The sequence below is a fragment of the Pocillopora damicornis genome, chromosome 5 (assembly GCF_964200805.1).
Source record: "Pocillopora damicornis chromosome 5, jaPocDami1.2, whole genome shotgun sequence".
Taxonomy (NCBI): Eukaryota; Metazoa; Cnidaria; class Anthozoa; order Scleractinia; family Pocilloporidae; genus Pocillopora; species Pocillopora damicornis.
The window spans coordinates 23,447,658-23,467,515 of record NC_142674.1 but is presented as its reverse complement, the minus strand read 5'-3'; the positions used below and the strand labels follow the sequence as shown (position 1 = coordinate 23,467,515).

Genomic DNA, 19,858 nt, shown 5'->3' with positions numbered 1-19,858 from the left:
CAAGATCAACTTTATCGTTTCATTTGGGGTTCATTTGATCTACAATTTCAATTCAATTTAGTTTAGCCGATGAAAAACATTTTGATGAGCCAAATGCATGCAATCAGGAGTCCATGTTTTCCTTCAAGATTGGAAAAGAGCATATAATTTGATTCGGGAACGTAAAGAGAAATCGCACAAGGGCCATTTGTTGTTAAACCTTCCAGTTTACAAGAGGGAGGTAGTTATCCAAGGTTTGAAAGTTTTTTTGTAACTTAGGCCATATTATTTTGGCAAATTTATTCACAACGGAAACCATTACGCATTGAATTCAACCCGCTCCCCCATCCCTAAGTGTACCACGATGGAGACCACCAAGAAGATCTCGAACAAAATGCACACTGTGTAAGTTTCCCACTGTGACATTAATTTTTAGTTACAACATCGAAAAACGTGAAGTTATTAATGCAAGGTTTGCGTGTTAACAGTAGTTTATTGTTCTTGCACACGAAACACTCTGGTTATATAGACAGTCCATAACTATACACTCTAGTTATCCATGATATAATTGGAACTTTCACAGCTATCCTAACCAAACGAGAGGGAGCATTACATTTTTTAGACAGCAATTTGGTTTTGTGGTTCATCGTGTCGGTTTCCGACTTCGTCATAACGCACAAAATGGCGATGAAAGATTTTAAGCTGTTAAAACAGTAAGATTTTTTCTTTTTTTGCCCAAGTTAAATGATTTATCTAATTTGCTTAACTTTTTAATTCATTAGGAGAAGTACTGAGTATCTGATGAAGAGCCATCAATCACCGGTCGACATGCATTGGTTGATGCAAGTGACTTGCAACGTCATAAGCTTCAATTTTTTCATTTCTGCTGCTTGGCAACAGAGTGGTACCAGAACTTGGACAATCATTGAAGACCTAGATACCTTAATTGTTGATATGTTTGGATTTGCGGATCGATGACACTGTTACTGAAATGATCTAGGAAATAAAGATCTTACATCTACAATCTTGGACTGGAAACCATAAGTCAGGAGCCCATGGGCTCCTGCATGAGTAGAATCCACACATGCCCTCTCTAATCTAAGGTACTGCGACTTTAAGTTTAATCAAATCCGAAAAAAAGGCGACATCTCGAAAAAAACTCCGGGAAATACTAACTCTTAATAGAGCACTTTTCGACCGAGTGTCGTAAAACCAAAAACAACTCAATATAAGAAAAGCCAATCAGAAGAAATGAAAACACCCTGAAGAGCCAATGAAACTCAAAGTAAAAATAAGCAACCCGCCAAAAGCGCGGGAAAGCGCGGGTGACTGAGTCGTGATAGGTGTAAGTTATGCATCTGATTGCCAGTGAGTGAGTAGCGGAGTTTTTTAGACCAATCATAGAGCAAATTAAGGCAAAACCAATACATTATCGGATTATTTTCGACACTCAATTTAAAAGTTCTTGAAAAACTAAGCAGTTCACGGCACTCGGACCGTCTTGAAAATTTTTATCAGAAACATTCATTAATCATATTTCGCCTCAAACTGTAGGCGGACCATCGGCCAAAAGTGTACAAGGTGCGTCGAGCACCCCAATCACATTTAATCCACCAGTCCCACCAACATGACTTCCATTGGTAGAAGACGCCGGCATCCAGTTCAAGAAGCCTTAAGTCAGCTGAAACATCCACACAGATATCCCTGTAGGAAGGGCGATTTTCATCATACGACACGCTGATTGGAAGACTTCCGCTTATTAAGTGTCCGTCACCGTAAACACCAGCCCTTATAAGCCATACGGATACAGATCCTTGCAAAGTGGCTGTTACTGATGCATAAGGTGTTACCTGAAATAACAATTTATAAACTTGTGGAACTTTATTTTTTAATTCATTAATTTATCTGTTTTTGTATGATTTCATGAATTCTTTTATTCTTTACTCGTCTCTTACACCATCGAAGTTATTGCTGACAGAGAGAGCGGTTTACTGTTCATCTACTGAGCTATTCTACCTTGTTGAGACAACACAACGAGATAATGATACTACATTACTACATGTACACTGTAGCACATGTCAAAAAATAGAAAGGAAAACTGAGCAGAAAACATGGCCGCAATGAACGATCCACCCTCTGATTTTCCTTTTTTTTTTTTTTTTTAGCCTTGGCATTTTGAGCATTGATCTTAAAAGCGCGTAGATTTTTTTACTGGTCATGAAGAGGGCTTTACGTCTGTGTTGTTTTCATCTCTCGCGCACGCCTAATTCAATCGATACAGTGCTCCGGTCGAAGGATGCATTTCAGAAATCACAACCCAAAATATTACAAAATGAAATAATAATAGAATAATGAATCCTATTTATTACGGCTTAGCATATAATATGAATGGTTATTTGGCCCATCGCTCGGACATTTTCCTCACTCTAGCGCGCTCGGAAATTCTCCGTACAATTCGCAAAATATCCGCACGTATCATATTTTAAAACCTTCGCCTAGATGCATTTATTGAAATAAGGTATGGAGAAGTCAAGAATATCAACACCTTAGCTCTCAGCTAAAACATACGCGAGGATCAGGATGTGCTTCTCCATAATGGTGACCAAAAGCCGTAACTTATCCTCGGAAGCTAATCCTTAAAACAAGAACTAGACTCTTACCATTCCACATTTTTTTTTTTGCGGTCAAAAGAACCACTGCCTATTTGACCGTGTGTCCTGTATCATGGTGTTCCAGTTTGAACGGCAAATACATGTAAATACTCTTACGACAAAATTAAGGCTAAAACAATGCGCTTAGATATGTCAATTATTGTTTACATCACATTTTAACCATCGATTGAGATATATCTACTCACCGTTACGCTTAACCGGGATGTTGAAAGTGAGCCTGGGTCCACTGAGATACTAAAAGGTGTCTTAAGAAGAAAATCCACCTCGAGACTGACGACCCACAAGATCGGAATACTGTAGCTCTTTAGAACAGGAAAAAAACAGTAAATAGCATTACATGCACATAAACTTTTTCAAAAAGTGAGGTCATTACTTGGGCTTCCTGCGCAAAAAGCCTAAGTTTATAATTCGGTCGCGATCGTCATCTACCTCCCTACAAGGCAATTTTTTACCGCTAAATTATGAGGCAAAAGTTTTCCATTTTGTCCTGTTATCGTAAAATTGTTTAAAGGCATTCATTAAAGCATTATATTGAAATAAGTAAAACTCAAAATCTAATACACGTAAATGAAGGTACACGAGCCACTGGTGCAATTTACTTCCTTCCATGCTAGTGCTTTTATCGACCTTGTTTTTCGCAAACCGTGAGTCAGCTCCCCAAAAAAAATTGCCGAATTGAGGCCCGATCTAACCTCAAAATTTTTTATTCAAGCACTTACAACTTCGATGTTCTTTCCATTTATCTTCTTTGTTTCTTTCTTGGTGGCGTTAATAGATTCTCGGAGAAGTGGCGCTGTTACCCTGCCTCCCAACTGCAGAGTTAAATACAACTCGGTCTTGTCAAGCGTAAGGTTGACTAACTTTTTAATTGATTCAATTCTAACAGTGGTTTTCACTTTCATATCTATGCCTATAATTTTTTCTCAAAGAGTTTAAACGTTATCTGTCGAGGAACATTAAGGAATTTTTTAACAAAGTTTTGTCTGCGACTTCGCTGGTGTCTTGAGTCGTGCGCTGCTGTTGTGTAGTTTGTCTCTCGCTCATCTTCGTCAGCGTACGTGCTGTTCATTTCGTTTGAATCAACCGAAGTCTCGTTCAGAGCCTCTCTCTCAGAGGTTTTCACTCTGAATTTTTGGTCAGATTTTGGTGCAATGAGTTTGACGAAGTCACGAACATCAACATCTGCTAGTTCCTCGTCTTCAAGATAGCTTTTCCGGTACTTCTCATCATCAAGAAGAGTAACCTTACTCGTGAAAGAAATGTTCATCATGTTGGCTGTGGATCCTTTCTTAAACTGAACTGGCTCTCCGAAATTTAGTTGTTCAGTTAAGTGGACCTCACCTTTTGTTACCACGCCGTTGCTCTTATTAAGAACTGACGAATCACCATATGACATGTCCAAGTCAATTTCAGATGTCATATTGGTGACATCCGACCGATTGAATTTGTTTTTAATAAAAAGTGCGTCATGTTCCGATGTGTTTGCTTCTCTGTGCATCTTCACAATACCGGGAAGCATGGAACATTTTTCAGGCTTTGGCTCGGAATTTGGGTCTGGTTTCTGTCCGTCTACACGTTCGTAAAGTAAGTCTGCGTCGGACTCTTGGTTTCCGTATAATTCAAAGGACTCATCTGCTTTGGTGGATTTTGAAGTTTTCTTAACTTCACACCTATTGAAAAAACAGTCAGATCCAGGGAAAATATCCCAATAAGCAACTGGCATGACAAAAGAAGTGACATTTCGGGGATCTAATCAATTTTCAGACGAGTTAAAATTATGGAATATAAATATGGCCAGCGAAAAAGTGAAAGGAAGGGATGGGGAATTGGAAAGTTCATGTCAAGATGAATTCTGCCAAGTCAATGTCAAGGACTATGGTTTTACTTACCTTGAAGTGCGCTCAACCTTAACCAGAAAATATAACGATCTTCCTCGGGTCACGTTACCGATTTTTTCCAAGTTTTCTCCTTCAGCATCAATACTGATGATCTTAAAAACGAACCAATACTCTTCTGAAGTCTTGTTTATTACTTGAAGTGTAACGATGGTATTTAGTGTTCCTAAAAGATGATAAAATCTGCTATCATGAAAAAAAAATTGGCCAGGAAACAATCTTCGTTAAGTTTAATTCGACGATGGTTCACTGCTTGCATAGCGTATAAAAGGACATAAGATAATCAAGTTTAGTGAATATACAACTTCAATATCATAACACCAAATATTATTATTCTTTCAAGGACTTCGATCTTGCATGGTAGAAAACCGTATGAAAATAGGCGGATTCAAAACCATCAATGTTAACATTTTGATAGCGAGTGTTTTTGCCAACACTTTTTTGAAATATATCGAAGGGTTCAGTGACTATTAAAATAAGCGGGGATAAGTTGTCAACGGAATAGAAATGGGGGGGGGGGGGTTTAAAATTGACTGCCAACGGGAGAGGGAATCATAAGAATATTTGAGAGCCTCTCGGGGGAGGGGGGGAAAGGGTTCAGGTAAAAGTTAACGTCACACGACCAAAATCCCCCCTACAATTTGAAGATGAGCAGCAAAATGCCGCTATGGATTCAGATCCAAGCTAATTGTTAAAGATATACTGGGTGTAACGTTCTAACGATTAATTGAATTTTAAAAAATCATAAGGCCAAACATTTGGATAATGTAAGCGCCTAAACACTGATATAATTCACTGAACCATTCAGATGCTAGTCACTGAGAATATATCAGGCAAATTCTAATGTCGAGATTAACCGCGCAATAACAAATTCGCCTCTTAAAAGATGAAACAAACCATGTAAAACAAAGAGATTGTAACGGGACACCTGAGCGGGCGATCGCGTTCTGTTTTTGCACGGCCTGGTATGTTTTGCATATGCAATGTTCAATTCCATTCTTTCCCTAAGATTTGATTTATTTACGACTCGGTTTTTTCATTTTCGTGCAGCTTTGACATTTTTTCAATGATCCCCATTTCAATCGCCTACCTGTAATGTTTCTTAACTGAAAACTTTCCACTGATCCTATCTTGTAAATTGTAAAATTTGCCTGGAACCGCGGAACGAAATGCATTCTATAACTCTGAATATATGAAAATCATCTATTCTTTTCAGGCCCTATTTTGACTGCTGTTTATTTAGTGTTTATTACTGCCAAGATCGCTTTCATAATCATTTTTTTTTTAAATGCACTCTGGCTTAATTTAATCTTAAATAGATCATTTTTACTCGAAAAAGTGGCCTTCAACACCAAAAAGGTAATTTTAAAGCAGTAAATCGTCTCGCTCACTTAGCGATGAAGCGTGGCAACATATGAATGCAACTAATGTTTAATTAGTAGCGAGAGCAAATACCTTTCTGAAGCTCTGACTCTGATTATATGAAAATCATCAATTCTTTTCAGGCCCTATTTTCACTACTGTTTAACTAGCGTTCGTTAACGCCAAGATCGCTTTCATAGTCATTTTTTAAAATGCTTTCTGGCTTAATGTCATCTCAAACAGATAATTTTAATCCAAAAAATGACCTTCAAGACCAAAAAGGTAATTTTAAAGCAGTAAATCGTCTCTTTCACTTAGCAATGAAGCGGGGAAACGTAAGAATGCAACTAATGTTTAATCAGTAGCGAGATCAAATACCTTTCTGAAGCTCTCCACTCCGTACTTCAAGAACTTGCTCAACTTGATATAATAGAGTTTCACCTGGTTCCAAGTTGACTTCCACTAGGCGCTCAGTAACTTGCTCTTTCCGAGTCGACAACGTTGCTGTGAGTATGGCTCCCCAAACCACAAGTGATATAACCGCCAAGATGGCGATGGTCCGCAAAATGGTTCGTTTTCTTGAAGCAGGCTTCCCTCCTTCAGAATCATCTTCAACATAATCGTTCACTTAAGTTCCTTTTTCCTTGTGGTGTTCCTTTTTCTCTGGAAAACCATCCATGATCGAGGATGAAGCTCCGTCCTTTCTGAAGGTTCAGTGTAATGAGTGACCCTTTCTGAAGTATTTCTGTTCATTCGCGATGGCTTAATCTTTTGTTTTTTCGCCGTGACTGACAGCGCGATATTTTTAGGGTTTAGTAGACAGTTGAAATGACAAGTTTTAATTAAGGTTTGTTTTTTTAACTTTGCATTGAAGTTTAGGTTAGTAAACGAACTTTTCGGGGTCAAAAAAATCATGGAACTGATCTTCAATCTCTTTTCTTTCGATACAACTGTGATTTATCATGATGCAAACCGCTATAAAAAAGTTCATGGGATGATGTTGATTTACCGCTAAATCAGTTGCCAACCGTCATTTTGTGTTTTTGACGATGCTGTTAATCTTTCTGTTTATTATTTGACCATTGTTGTCAGGAGCTCATCACTTATGGGCTCCTGTTTTTGTCTAATATACGATTTCTTATCACTGCACTATGCTTAGTTTGTAGGGAAACCTTTTTAAAACAGTAATCGTTCCTTTCATTGCTGCTGCTTGCCCGAAGAGAACCTTATTAAACAGAACCAAACTAGTTCTTTGTCAAACGAGAGCAGATATGGATACAGATATAGGAAGTCCCACATGGCAACTTTGTGGCGGTAAATTGGCGGCATGTAGATCAGCGAGCACGGATTCAAAGCAAATATACTTGATCATAGAGTTGCAACTGAAATTTAGTCTTGATGCCAGATTCAGTCAACGTGACTAGGTGTTCAAGATTTTCTTTTGGCTTCAGCAAAGTGTGGAGTTTACTGTCACCTATAACCTACTGAAAGTAGCTGAGGACGCGTGCGGATTGTTGGAAGAACTCACAAAATGTTCCCACATTCTGCCAAAATGCCTGAAGTCACGTAGCCTGCATAGTGCAGGCGTTTTATTAGGGAGAGTTAACGTTACGAATCTCGCAATCGTTTATTCAACCGGCCCTGTTTGATTTGGAGATAGAGGCAGCGGCAGCAGGAGGGGTGCAGAAAGGCGAAATATATACAAATATTGACTAACCCATCCCCACCCCTCTCCCTATAAATTACAAGGTTAAGTAAATGTTGAATTCAAATATGGATTTAAATTGATTTTAACAGGATTCAACCTTTGACCTATCAGAAGATGGATGCATGTATGCCGTCATCGTTGGCAATTTTCTTTTTCATGCACTGGGCATGAGTCTGTCAGGGTCATCTTGCAGTTATCATTTACCTCCCACAATATTTACTTTAATATTAACCCTGTTTTTCCACAAACCGCAGATTAGCTCCCCTATTAAAAAAATTTCGTCGAAATGGAGGACCGATTCAACCTCAGCATTCTTTTTCTAAGCACTTACAACTATAATGCCCAATCCTTTTTTCTTCTTTGTTGCTTTCTTAGTGGTGTCAATGGAGTGTCGGAGAAGTTTCACTGTTGAACTGGATCCCAGCTGCAGAATTAAATCGAGTTCAGCCTTGTCAAGCAAGAGGGAGGTAGTTATCCAAGTTTTGAATGTTTTTTGTAATTTAGGCCATATTATTTACGACAAATTTATCCAAAACGAAAATCTTTAGGCACTCAATTTAACCCGCTCCCCGCCACCCCTAATTGTGCCATGATGGAGATGATCAAGAAGATCTCGAGCAAATTACACAATGTGTAAGGTTCCCACTGTGACATTAATTTTTTGCTACAACATCGAGCAACGTTAAGTTATCAATGCAAGGCTTGCGTTTAACAGTAGTTTATTGTTCTTGCACACGAAACACTCTGGTTATATAGACGGTCCATTACTATACAGACTAGTTATCCATGGTATGATTAGAACTTTTACAGCTATCCTAACAAAACGAGAAGGAGCATTACATTTTTTAGACGGGCAATTCGTTTTGTCGTTCATCGTGTCGGTTTCCGACTCCGTCATAGCGCACAAAATAACGAGGAAAGATTTTAAGCTGTCAAAACAGTAAGATTTTTTTCTTTTTTGCCCAAATTAAATGATTTATCTAACTTGCTTAGCTTTTTAATCAATTTGGAAAAGTACTGGGTACATAAATTATCTCAATGCTGAGACGAATAGTTACGAAACTACATGGGATCTTCTTTAACTCTTTAAAGTCTAAGAGTGACCAGCGGCTAGTTTCTTCTTTCAACATCACTCCTGGATCACTCATTAAGGTCAAAAGGATAAAGGAAATGATCACCAACTAAAGAATCTCTTAAATGTAAAAAAATATTCTCCTTGTCAGCACCTTAGTGAATCTATAGAGAAGAGTATGGAGAATATGCATACTGATGTTATGGTGTAAAGGATTAATCTAACTTATCTGATGAAGAGCCATCAATCACCGGTCGACAAGCATTGGTTGATGCAAGTGACTTGTGACGTCATAAGCTTCATCTTCTCCGTTCCTGCCCTTTGATAACAGAATGGTACCAGAGCTTTGTACAATCATTGACGACCTTGATACCTTAATTGCTGATATGTTTGGATTTGCCGATCGCTGACACTGTTAATGCAGATGGGTGAAAAAAAAAAAGTCGAACTCGCGTAGAAATGATCTAGGAAATAATGATCATACAACCACAATGTTGGACTGGAAACCATAAATAGAATCCACACATGCTCTCTCTAATCTAAGGTGCTTCGACTTTAAGTTAAATCAAATCCGAAAAATAAACGACACCTCTAAAAACACACCGGGAAATACTAAATCTTACTAAGTACTTTTCGACTGAGTGTCGTAAAACCAAAATTACGTAATAATTACAAAAGCCAATGACAAGAAATAAAAATACCCTGAAGAGCCAATGAAATCAAAGTAAAAACAAACAACTCGCCCACAGCGCGGGAAAACGTGGGTGACCGCGGATCGTGATAGGTGTAAGTTATGCATCAGATCGCCAGTGAGAGAGTGGCGGAGTTTTTTAGACGAATCATAGAGCACAGTAAGGCAAAACCAATGCATTCTCGGATTATTTTCGACACTCAGTTAAAAAGTTCTTTAAAAACTAAACAGTTAACAACAATCGGACCGCCTCGGAAAGTGTTATCAGAAACATTCATTAATCATATTTTGCCTCAAACTGAAGGCAGACCATCGGCCAAAACTGTGCAAGGTGCGTCGAGTACCCCACTTGCATCTAAGCCTCCACCAGTCCCACCAACATGACTTCCATTGGTAGAAGACACCGGCTTCCAGTTCAAGGATCCGTAAGTCAGCTGAAACATCCACGCAGACATCCCTGTAGGAAGGGCGATTTTCATCATACGACACGCTGATTGGAAGACCTCCTCTTATCAAGTGTCCGTCGCCGTACACCCCAGCCCTTATAAGCCATACGGATACAGATCCTTGCAAAGTGGCTGTTACTGATGCATAGGGTGTTACCTGAAATGACATGTAAGAGCTTATATTTTATTAATTCATTTACATATTTGTATGATTTCATGAAATCCATCAGTCTTTACCCGTCTCTTACATCATCGAAGCTATTGCTGACAGAGAGAGCGGTTTATTATTCATCAAGTGAGCCATTTTACCCGTTATAAGGACAACGGAACCCGAAAATTATGCCACATTATTATACTGTAGAACATGTCAAAAAATAGGATGGAAAGCGAACCAAAAAACATGGCCGCAATGAACGATTCACACTCAGATTTTTTTGGGTTTTTTCTTTTTTTTGAGGCTTGACCTTTTGAGAATTGATCTTTAAAGTGCGTAGATTTTTTTATTGGTCATGAAGAGCGCTTTCGTTTGTGTTGTTTCCGTCTTTCTTATACGCCTTATTGAATCGATATAGTGCTGATGCATTTAAGAAATCAAAACCCAAAATACTAGACAATGAAATAACAATGGAATAACGAATTCCTTGTTCTTTGGGTTAGCATATGATATGAACGGATATTTTGCTCATCACTCGTATTACTCTTCACCCCAATGGCACTTGGAAATTCGCCGTACAATTCGCAAAATATCCGCACGTATTATTTTGAAACCTTCGCCTAAGATGTATTTATTGAAATAAGATGTGGAGAAGTTAAGAATATCAACACTTCTGCTCTCAGCCCAAACATGCACGAAAATCAGGATGTACTTCTCCATAATGGTGACCAAAAGCCGTAACTTATCCTCGGAAGCTAATCCTTACAACAAGAACTAGACTCTTTTACCATTCCACATATTTTTTTTCTTGCCAAATGAGGTTAAAAGAACCATTGCCTATTTGACTCTGCGTCATACATCATGGCGTTCCAGTTTGAACGGGAAATATATGTAAATACTCTTACGACAAAGTTAATGCTAAAACAACAACATCGTTGCATATTAGAGTCACAGAAAAATTCCTTATTACAATACACAATACACCCAGATATGTTAATCATTGTTTACATTACATGTTAACCATCAATTCAGTTATATCTACTCACCGTTACGCTTAACCGGGATGGTGAGAGTGAGCCTGGGTCCACTGAGATACTAAAAGGTGTCTTAATAATAAAATCCACATCAAGACTGACGACCCAAAATATCGGAATACTGTAGGTCTGTAGAAAAGTGAAAAAAACAAGAGTAAATTGCATTACATGTACGTAAACTTTTTCAAACAGTGCGGTCATTACTTGGGCCTCCTGCGCAGAAAGCCTAAGTTTATAATTCGGTCGCGGTCGTCGTCTGCCTCCCTAACAAGCAATTTTTACCGCCAAATTATGTGAGGCTAAAGGTTTCAATATCATCCTGTTATCGTAGAACTGTTTAAAAGCAGTCATTACAGCATTATATTGAAATAAGTAAAACTCAAAATCTAATACACGTAAATGAAGGCACACGAGCCAATGGTGCAATTTACTTTCTTCCATGCCAGTGGTTTTATCAACCTTGTTTTTCGCAAACCGTGAGTTTGCTCCCCGAAAAAACCTGCCGAAACAGAGGCACGATCTAAAATTGACATTTTAAATTCAAGCACTTACAACTTCGACGTTTAGTCCATTTATCTTCTTTGTTTCTTTCTTGGTGGTGTCAATGGGTTTTCGGAGAAGTGGCACTGTTACACTGGCTCCAAACTGCAGAGTTAAATACACCTCGGTCTTTTCAAGCTTCAGGTTGACTAGCTTTTTAATTGATTCAATTCGAACAGTGGTTTTCACTTTCATATCTATGCCTATAATTTTTTTCTCAAAGAGTGTGAACGGAATCTTTCGAGGAGCATTAAGGAATTTTTGAACAAAGTTTTGTCTGCGACTTCGCTGGTGTCTTGAGTCGTGCGCTGCTGTTGTGTAGTTTGTCTCTCGCTCATCTTCGTCAGCGTACGTGCTGTTCATTTCGTTTGAATCAACCGAAGTCTCGTTCAGAGCCTCTCTCTCAGAGGTTTTCACTCTGAATTTTTGGTCAGATTTTGGTGCAATGAGTTTGACGAAGTCACGAACATCAACCTCTGCTAGTTCCTCGTCTTCAAGATAGCTTTTCCGATACTTCTCATCATCAAGAAGAGTAACCTTGCTCGTAAAAGAAACGTTCAGCATGTTGGCTGTGGATCCTTTCTTAAACTGAACTGGCTCTCCGAAATTTAATTGTTCAGTTAAATGGACCTCACCTTTAGTTAACACGCCATTGCTCTTATTAAGAACAGATGAATCAGCATATGACAAGTCCAAGTCGATGTCAGATGTCATATTAGTGACATCCGACCGATTGAATTTGTTTTTAATAAAAAGTTTGTCATTTTGCGATGTGTTTGCTGCTCTGTGCATCTTCACAATTCCGGGAAACATGGAAGATTTTTCAGGCTTTGGCTCGGAATTTGGGTCTGGTTTCTGTCCGTCTACAAATTCGTAAAGGTTGCGCTCAACGGTTGGGAGAAGCTGGGTAAGTATGGCTCGGGCATAGCGTGTTAACCCCTCGTCGGACTCTGGGTTTCCGTATAATTCAAGGGACTCATCTTCTTTGGTGGATTTTGACGTTTTCTTTACCTCAGACCTGTTGAAAAAACAGTCAGACCTAAGGAAAACATCCCAATAAGCAACTGGCATGATACAACAAGTGACATTTCAGGGATCTAATCAATTTTCAGACGACACAGGACGAAATCACATGTTTCCGAATTTCTGAAACGTGGCGGAAACATGCAACTCCATGTTTCCGTTATGTTTACGTAAAAGTGGTCCGGTTCCGTTGTATACGCAGCAACGGAAACGCGAGGAAACGTCACAAAACCGGTAACGGAAACACAGGTTATCCGTCGTGTTTCCGGAACGGTTTAACATGTTTCTGCCACGTTTCCGTTTACGGATTCTTGCAATTTCGTCCTGTGCGAGTTAAAATTATGGAATATAAATATGGCCAGCAAAAAAAGTAAAGGGAGGGATGGGGAATTGGGAACTTCATGTTATATAAGAGTATAGCTACTTATCCTGCTAGCTCCAGAGGACTCAAAAGCCAACTGCTGATGGAAATTAGAAACAAAGATTGCAGCATTGGAAGGAGTTCTTGAGAAATTTCGTCTACTGTTCTCTAATTGAGCTGAAACTTACCCGAGATCTCTGCCTGAAAATTAATTACTAATATCCGAATCTAAGGGGATGTGGTTTACGATGTAGAAAAGGCTTAAAAATTAGGGAATCAGAAAAAAAATGATTATTTAGACAAAGCATTTAACATTGCAACACGACCCGCCGTCCGTCAGAATGTGAAGTCAATTCCTCTCTAAAACAATAATGGTGAATGTTTTTCTGAATATAACTTCTTCATCTGATGACAAATCACGTTGCTCTCAATATGATTGTCTTCTTTTTATTTCATGCTCTCCAGGGTCACCTAGCTTACTTGCCCCGAGCAAGTCAAGCGTTTTAGCGTAATAACAGTTGCATATGACAAAGAGAAACGAAGTTAAACAAAAGTGAAAGTCGACTATAACATTTATGAAAAAAACACTATCAGGCGGACTTATTATGCCTAATTACTCTATGGTAATCCCGACGTGACGGACAAGATAAATTCTGCCAAGTCAATGTCAAGTTTCAGGACTATGGTTTTACTTACCTTGAAGTTCGCTCGACCCTAACCAGAAAATATAACGATCTTCCTCGGGTCACGTTACTGATTTTTTCCAAGTTTTCTCCTTCAGCATTAATGCTGATGATCTTAAAAATGAACCAATACTCTTCTGAAGTCTTGTTTATTACTTGAAGTGCAGCTATGGTATTCAGTGTTCCTGAAAAAATGATAAAATCTGCTATCATGAAAAAAAATTGGCCAGGAAACAATCTTCGTTAAGTTTAATTCGACGATGGTTTACTGCTTGCTTGGCATACAGAAGGAAATGAAATAATAATCAAGTCTAGTGAATATACAACTTCAATATCATAACACCAAATGTTATTATACTTTGAAGGACTTCGATCTTGCATGGTAGAAAACAGTATGAAAAAAGGCGGATTCAAAACCGTCAGTGTTAACATTTTGATAGTGAGTGTCTTTGCCAACACTTTTTTGAAATATATCGAAGGGTTCAGTGACCATTAAAATAAGCGGGGATAAGTCGTCAACGGAATAAAAATGGGGGGGAGGGGATTGAAAATTGACTACCAACGGGGGAGGGAATCATAAGAATATTTGAGAGCCTCTCGGGGGGGGAAGGGTTCAGGTAAAAGTTAACGTCACACGACCATAATCCCCCTACAATTTGAAGATGAGCAGCAAAATGTCGCTATGGATTCAGATCCAGGCTAATTGTTAAAGATATACTGGGTGTAACGTTCTAACGATTAATTGAATTTTAAAAAATCATAAGGCCAAACATTTGGATGATGTAGGCGCCTAAACACTGACATAATTCACTGAACCATTCATATGCTAATCACTGAGAATATATCAGGCAAATTCTGATGTTGTGATTAACCGCGCAATAACAAATTCGCCTCTTAAAAGATGAAACAAACCATGCAAAATAAAGAGATTGTAACGGGACACCTGACCGGGCGATCGCGTTCTGTTTTTGCACGGCCTGGTATGTTTTGCGTATGCAATGGCCAATTCCATTCTTTCCCTAAGATTTTATTTATTTACGACTCGGTTTTTTCATTTTCGTGCAGCTTTGACATTTTTTCAATGATCCCCATTTCAATCGCCTACCTGTAATGTTTCTTAACTAAAAACTTTCCACTGATCCTATCTTGTAAATTGTCAAATCTGTCTGGAACTGCGGAACAAAATGCATTCTCTGACTCTGATTATATGAAAATCATCTATTCTTTTCAGGCCCTATTTTCACTACTGTTTAACTAGTGTTCGTTAACGCCAAGATCGCTTTCATAGTCATTTTTTAAAATGCTTTCTGGCTTAATATCATCTCAAATAGATAATTTTTACTCCAAAAAATGACCTTCAAGATCAAAAAGGTAATTTTAAAGCAGTAAATCGTCTCTTTCACTTAGCGATGAAGCGGAAAAACGTAGGAATGCAACTAATGTTTAATCAGTAGCGAGATCAAATACCTTTCTGAAGCTCTCCACTTCGTACTTCAAGGACTTGCTCAACTTGATACAACAGAGTTTCACCTGGTTCCAAGTTGAGTTTCACTAGGCGCTCAGTAACTTGCTCTTTCCGAGTCGACAACGTTGCTGTGAGTATGGCTCCACAAACCACGAGTGATATAACGGCAAAGATGGTGATGGTCCGCAAAATGGTTCGTTTTCTTGAAGCAGGCTTCCCTCCTTCAGAATCATCTTCAACATAATCGTTCACTTGAGTTCCCTTTTCCTTGTGGTGTTCCTTTTTCTCTGGAAAACCATCCATGATTGAGGATGAAGCTCCGTCCTTTCTGAAGGTTCAGTGTAATGAGTGACCTTTTTAACTCGTGAATTGCGCGCATGCGCAAGAGCGAGTTATAGATACGATGTGGGGAATGCCATTCGCTCGCTCGCTCGATTGGTCGATTCCTGTAAACTTTTTTTAGATTTTAGGCTTTTGAGTGCATTTGATAGTTTTTGGCGAGCAATAAACAGACGAAATGGCGACCTTTGTTGCTAAGAATAGTGGTGGGGTGAAAAAGAAGCCAATGATAATCTTAAAAGAGTTTTTTTTTTTCGTTTTAGTTTCAGCAAGCGACGCCAGCGACTGGCAGGCATGCAAGGATTCACATTGAAATAACAGAACAACCTTCGTTTTTCATAAAATTGTAATTTACAGTCCTTGAACTTGAAAACAATCCGAAGATTCATTGAAAATATCACTTACTGCGAAGCGCTCGGAGTTTACAGATGTTCAAAAGCTTTTTCTGTTATGGCGTGAGATTGAGGACAAAATTGATCATTACGTTTCGTCGCGTGTGTTTTTCCTGTGTGAAGCAACAAAAGTGCTGGCGACTGACGAAATAACAAGTTAACACGAAAATCAAATAACACCTAAACAAACAATTTTAGCTACCGATTTTCAATTTGAATTTTTAAAGAACAATTAAAAAAACAGTAAATTTCACTTTTCACCCACATTTACTTCCAACCTTTTCTTTTGAACCAGAAACAAAAATGATAGACGTTTAAAACACATGACATCATCCACCTTGTCAAATGTACTAGCATGATCATTTCAATTGTAATGCCTTCTTATCCCAACGTTACTTTGTTTCTTTGCTACATTAGCGAACACTGAACTACTGCTCGTACTCTAGATATGACAATCAGCCACAAAATTCCCTAAACCAGATAACATTAAACATAGTCCAAAAAATCATGTGTCAATTCACGAATTTGCTCACAGAGCACTTTGATTTGAAGTATTTTTGTTCATTCGCGATGGCTTAATCTTTTGTTTTTTCGCCGTGACTGACAGCGCGATATTTTTAGGTTTAGTAGACAGTTGAAATGACAAGTTTTAATTAAGGTTTGTTTTACAACTTTACCTTGAAGTTTAGGTTAGTAAATGAACTTTTCCGGGGTCAAAAAAATTATGGAACTGATCTTCAATCTCTTTGAGGATGCAAACTGCTGTAAATCAAAGTGCTCTATAAGCAAACTCGTGAATTGACACATGATATTTTGGATTATGTTTAATGTTAACTGGTTTAGGGAATTTTTTGGTTGATTGTCGTATCTAGAGTACAAGCAGTAGTTCAGTGTTCGCTAATGTAGCAAAGAAACAAAGTAATTGAAATTGAAATGATCATGCTATTACATTTGACAAGGGTAGATGATGTCATGTGTTTTAAACGTATATCATTTTTGTTTCTGGTTCAAAAGAAAAGGTTGAAAGTAAATGTGGGTGAAAAGTGAAATTTACTGTCTATCGTTGTAAAAATTAGAAAATCAGGCAATAACTTCTTGATGAAAACATTAACGATTCCCTCTTTATCAAATGAGACAAACGAGAACGAGTTTTGAGTGATATAACTAAGCCAAGACTGCCACCGTCATTTTGGATCTCCGCCTGGGTAGATTTTAGTCACGTGCTAGGCAACGTATAATCCATCTGAGAGGTCAACTTATTGTATTGAGGTCTTCCAATCCCTCTGCAAAAGCTTGATCTCTTGTTTCAGTTTCTGATCTGACTGACAACCCAGGGAGGTAGGGGAGATACTTAAGTAAATTTTTGCCGGGTATGGGCCACTGGCCTCCTAGAACCCCGACCTCTTTATAATCTATTCTTTGGCCAATCATAGACCCCCATCTGAGTAACTTTTAATAATAAGATAACTCTTTTAACCACGAACCTTCCCATTTTAAATCTCCACTCGCCAGAATTTTCTCACCTCCAAAATATCCTAAATGTGCGACCCCATTCTTGTAAATATCGAAAATCCAACCCCATAATAGTCCATCTAGTCGTGAAAATGCGACCCCATCCAGCCACACCCCCTTTACTGTAGTGACGACTCTGAGTTTTCGTGCCTATTTTTCGCGTGACCCAATTTTTTCATGGAAGTCTCTGATGAACTATTGAGGTAGATTTATTTTAAGAAACATACTTAAACCTACAACAATGTCTTTTGCAAATATTTTGATATAATGCTGTTGACTGCAATAGGTACTCTTATTTGATATATTTTTTTACCTCTTCCATTGGCTCAAAGATTTTTATATCATATCAAAAGGGGATAGAATTTGGCAGTGTACAGGCATCAAAAATTAAGGTGATCATAAAATTGCTTTTGTGGTGGTAACAAAATTGTTTATTTATTAAAGGACTGTCTGAGTCATGAGAGTATTGTTATTTATGTTTTAATAGAGTCCTGTGAATAAATATTTTGTTTTTTATTTTTTTCTTGGGAAGTCTTGATCATCTTATTTGTGATAAACTTTGCTTTGAAGTGCTTCTGACACGAAGTATTTGTTTTTGCGTAAATACTTAGCTTATCACATGTGCAAACCAATTCCGATAGTAAAAAAATTTCAAAAAACTTTAAACTCGGTTTTTTCGGGCCCAAAAGTGCTCTTACTTTGTCTTAAAAGTGTCCCGTGGACTGGTAACGAATTAGCTGGTGATGACGTAGAAAACTGCGTAAGTCCTCCGTTGACAAATACAAAGCCCTCACATCTCTTGTAATTTTTTATCAGTCAGCGTTGAAATACTCTTGAAATAATGTCCGATAGCGATGTATACCTACCTTCAGCAAGCTCTACCGAGAGTTTTGATACATCGTACTCAAGTAGTAAAGAGGAAATGGAAGTTGCGGGTACGATTCAGCCCCCTACGAAGGAGAACCGCGAGCTTCAAACGAAGATTTCAACATGGACTGACTAAGACGGTTTCTCGCCTGCGGTGTTCAGGTCAAGATTAGAACAAAAAATTCCCGTTACCGAATGTTTAGTTTGTTGTGATTGTGTTTTGTTTTCTATGGCGAAATATATGTTATTGAAGAATGGATCGCTGTGTTCGTTTCTGTCGACATAACATTTTATTCCTTCGCACTAAGTTCGGTGAAGATTCCCCTTGGTCAGTGCTCCAGAGTTTCGCTGCCGTAGAGTAATTCACTTAGCAAACTAAATGCTAACGTTTGACGAAAGAGTCAGCTGAATCATGATGATTTTTCGCCGGGAAGTCATCGGGCAGTTTTACTGCAAGTTGCTCCTTTCCTCAGAGAGTACACTGAGGACAGAGGCTATCGTCGTCGAGCCGGTCGAACGGAAAACGAGTGAGTTTATAGTCATCTGATTCAAGTTAAATAAATTAAATAATCTTAAATAGGGATTGTCATCGAGAAAAGCTTCTTTAGTTTAAGTGCAGCATTGCCATATGACTCATTTCGCTCAATGGCAAATAACTGACGTCAGTAGTGTAAATTAATATTTCATATGCATCCACTTTCACATAGCACTTGGATTCGCTACCATCTAATTCAATAAAATTTTAGTTTCGTTATTTATCTCGTTCCAGTGCTGTCATCGCATTGAAATTTCTACTGTTGCTTCTTTTAGTTTCTTGATGGCAGGAGGGAATTGATGGCTCTCAGGATGGATTTTAAGAAATTAGGTTAGAAGACTACACGGCCCCTTCGAGCTTGTGTTTACGCTCGTACCCAGAGGTACTGGCATAAGTTCAGGGAGGGGCTTTATTACAAATCATGTATTTCTGGTAACAAAATACGATGGAAACTACAACTGGTATGATTTTCATACGATAAGAAAAGCGCAAATGTAGTCACGTGGAAATACGAGGAGTATGTATACATCTCAAGTGCGTAAAATAAACAACATTAAGGAGCTCACCATCCTTCGCTTGCGACATGTCAATCGAAAAGAATGTCGAACAATCGTTTACCGTGTGGGAACAGACTCCTTACTCAGCATTCTTTTCAGCAGAATTAATTGGTTATCTTCCCCTGATTTGTCTTATGGTATGTGTTCGTAACAGCCGTTTTCGAAGCCGGCGCGGAGCATAACGCCGACGACATTGATGAGTAAAATCTCCTCGATGTCGAAACGCGTTCATTTTGACCATACAGCTACATCCTTTGGGAAGAAGTGTATAGAAACACCCGGTATAAATGTATTATTATTGTGGCTAACATCATTTGGCGCTCTGGCCACGCAATACGTTCGTCCTTTCTTCTCGAATGCTTGCTTTCTCCGACATCGTTGCCGACGTGTCTTCACAGTTTTCTACCTCACAACGGTGTAACGTGATCGTTTTAACCGCGCGCTAAATGGGGACATCTTTTGGCCCCTAAATCGTACTTTTCAATACACAAAAAATGATTAAGGAGAACTCGTTAGGCGCTAAGGTCGATTATTTCTACAGCTATCAACCAGATAATGCAAAAAAGAAATT

General features: G+C 38.5%; 1 protein-coding gene and 1 pseudogene across 3 annotated transcripts; both read right to left on the bottom strand.

Annotated features, from left to right (window-relative positions):
- Window positions 1-452: 452 nt before the first annotated feature.
- Window positions 453-7,735, bottom strand: LOC149046053 (uncharacterized; annotated as a pseudogene). Its single transcript, XR_016186600.1, has 5 exons — window positions 6,287-7,735; window positions 4,541-4,712; window positions 3,371-4,321; window positions 2,837-2,953; window positions 453-1,829 (listed from the first exon to the last, which is right to left on the bottom strand). The product of XR_016186600.1 is annotated as an uncharacterized LOC149046053 (transcript).
- Window positions 7,736-8,318: 583 nt separating this feature from the next.
- Window positions 8,319-15,980, bottom strand: LOC149046052 (uncharacterized). 2 transcript variants are annotated; one of them, XM_089206394.1, is made up of 6 exons: window positions 15,830-15,980; window positions 15,088-15,413; window positions 13,634-13,805; window positions 11,566-12,571; window positions 11,026-11,142; window positions 8,319-9,982 (listed from the first exon to the last, which is right to left on the bottom strand). In XM_089206394.1, the coding sequence occupies exons 2-6, from the start codon at window positions 15,386-15,388 to the stop codon at window positions 9,644-9,646; spliced, it is 1,935 nt and encodes a 644-aa protein (XP_089062520.1). In that variant the 5' UTR covers window positions 15,389-15,413; window positions 15,830-15,980; the 3' UTR covers window positions 8,319-9,643. The 2 variants fall into 2 exon arrangements, with proteins under 2 accessions (XP_089062520.1, XP_089062519.1); XM_089206393.1 differs by lacking the exon at window positions 15,830-15,980 and having other exon boundaries at window positions 15,088-15,468.
- Between the last annotated feature and the right edge of the window lie 3,878 nt (window positions 15,981-19,858).

What these genes read in the sequence shown, in the direction of transcription:
- LOC149046052 (XM_089206394.1), bottom strand. Translation starts at nt 15,388, where the DNA reads ATGGATGGTTTTCCAGAGAAAAAGGAACACCACAAGGAAAAGGGAACT. An exon ending in AAGTGGAGAGCTTCAGAAAG is followed by an intron (nt 13,806 to 15,087) that starts GTATTTGATCTC and finishes TCATTTTTTCAG; the next exon opens with GAACACTGAATACCATAGCT. An exon ending in ATGGACTAAACGTCGAAGTT is followed by an intron (nt 11,143 to 11,565) that starts GTAAGTGCTTGA and finishes ACTTTTCTACAG; the next exon opens with ACCTACAGTATTCCGATATT.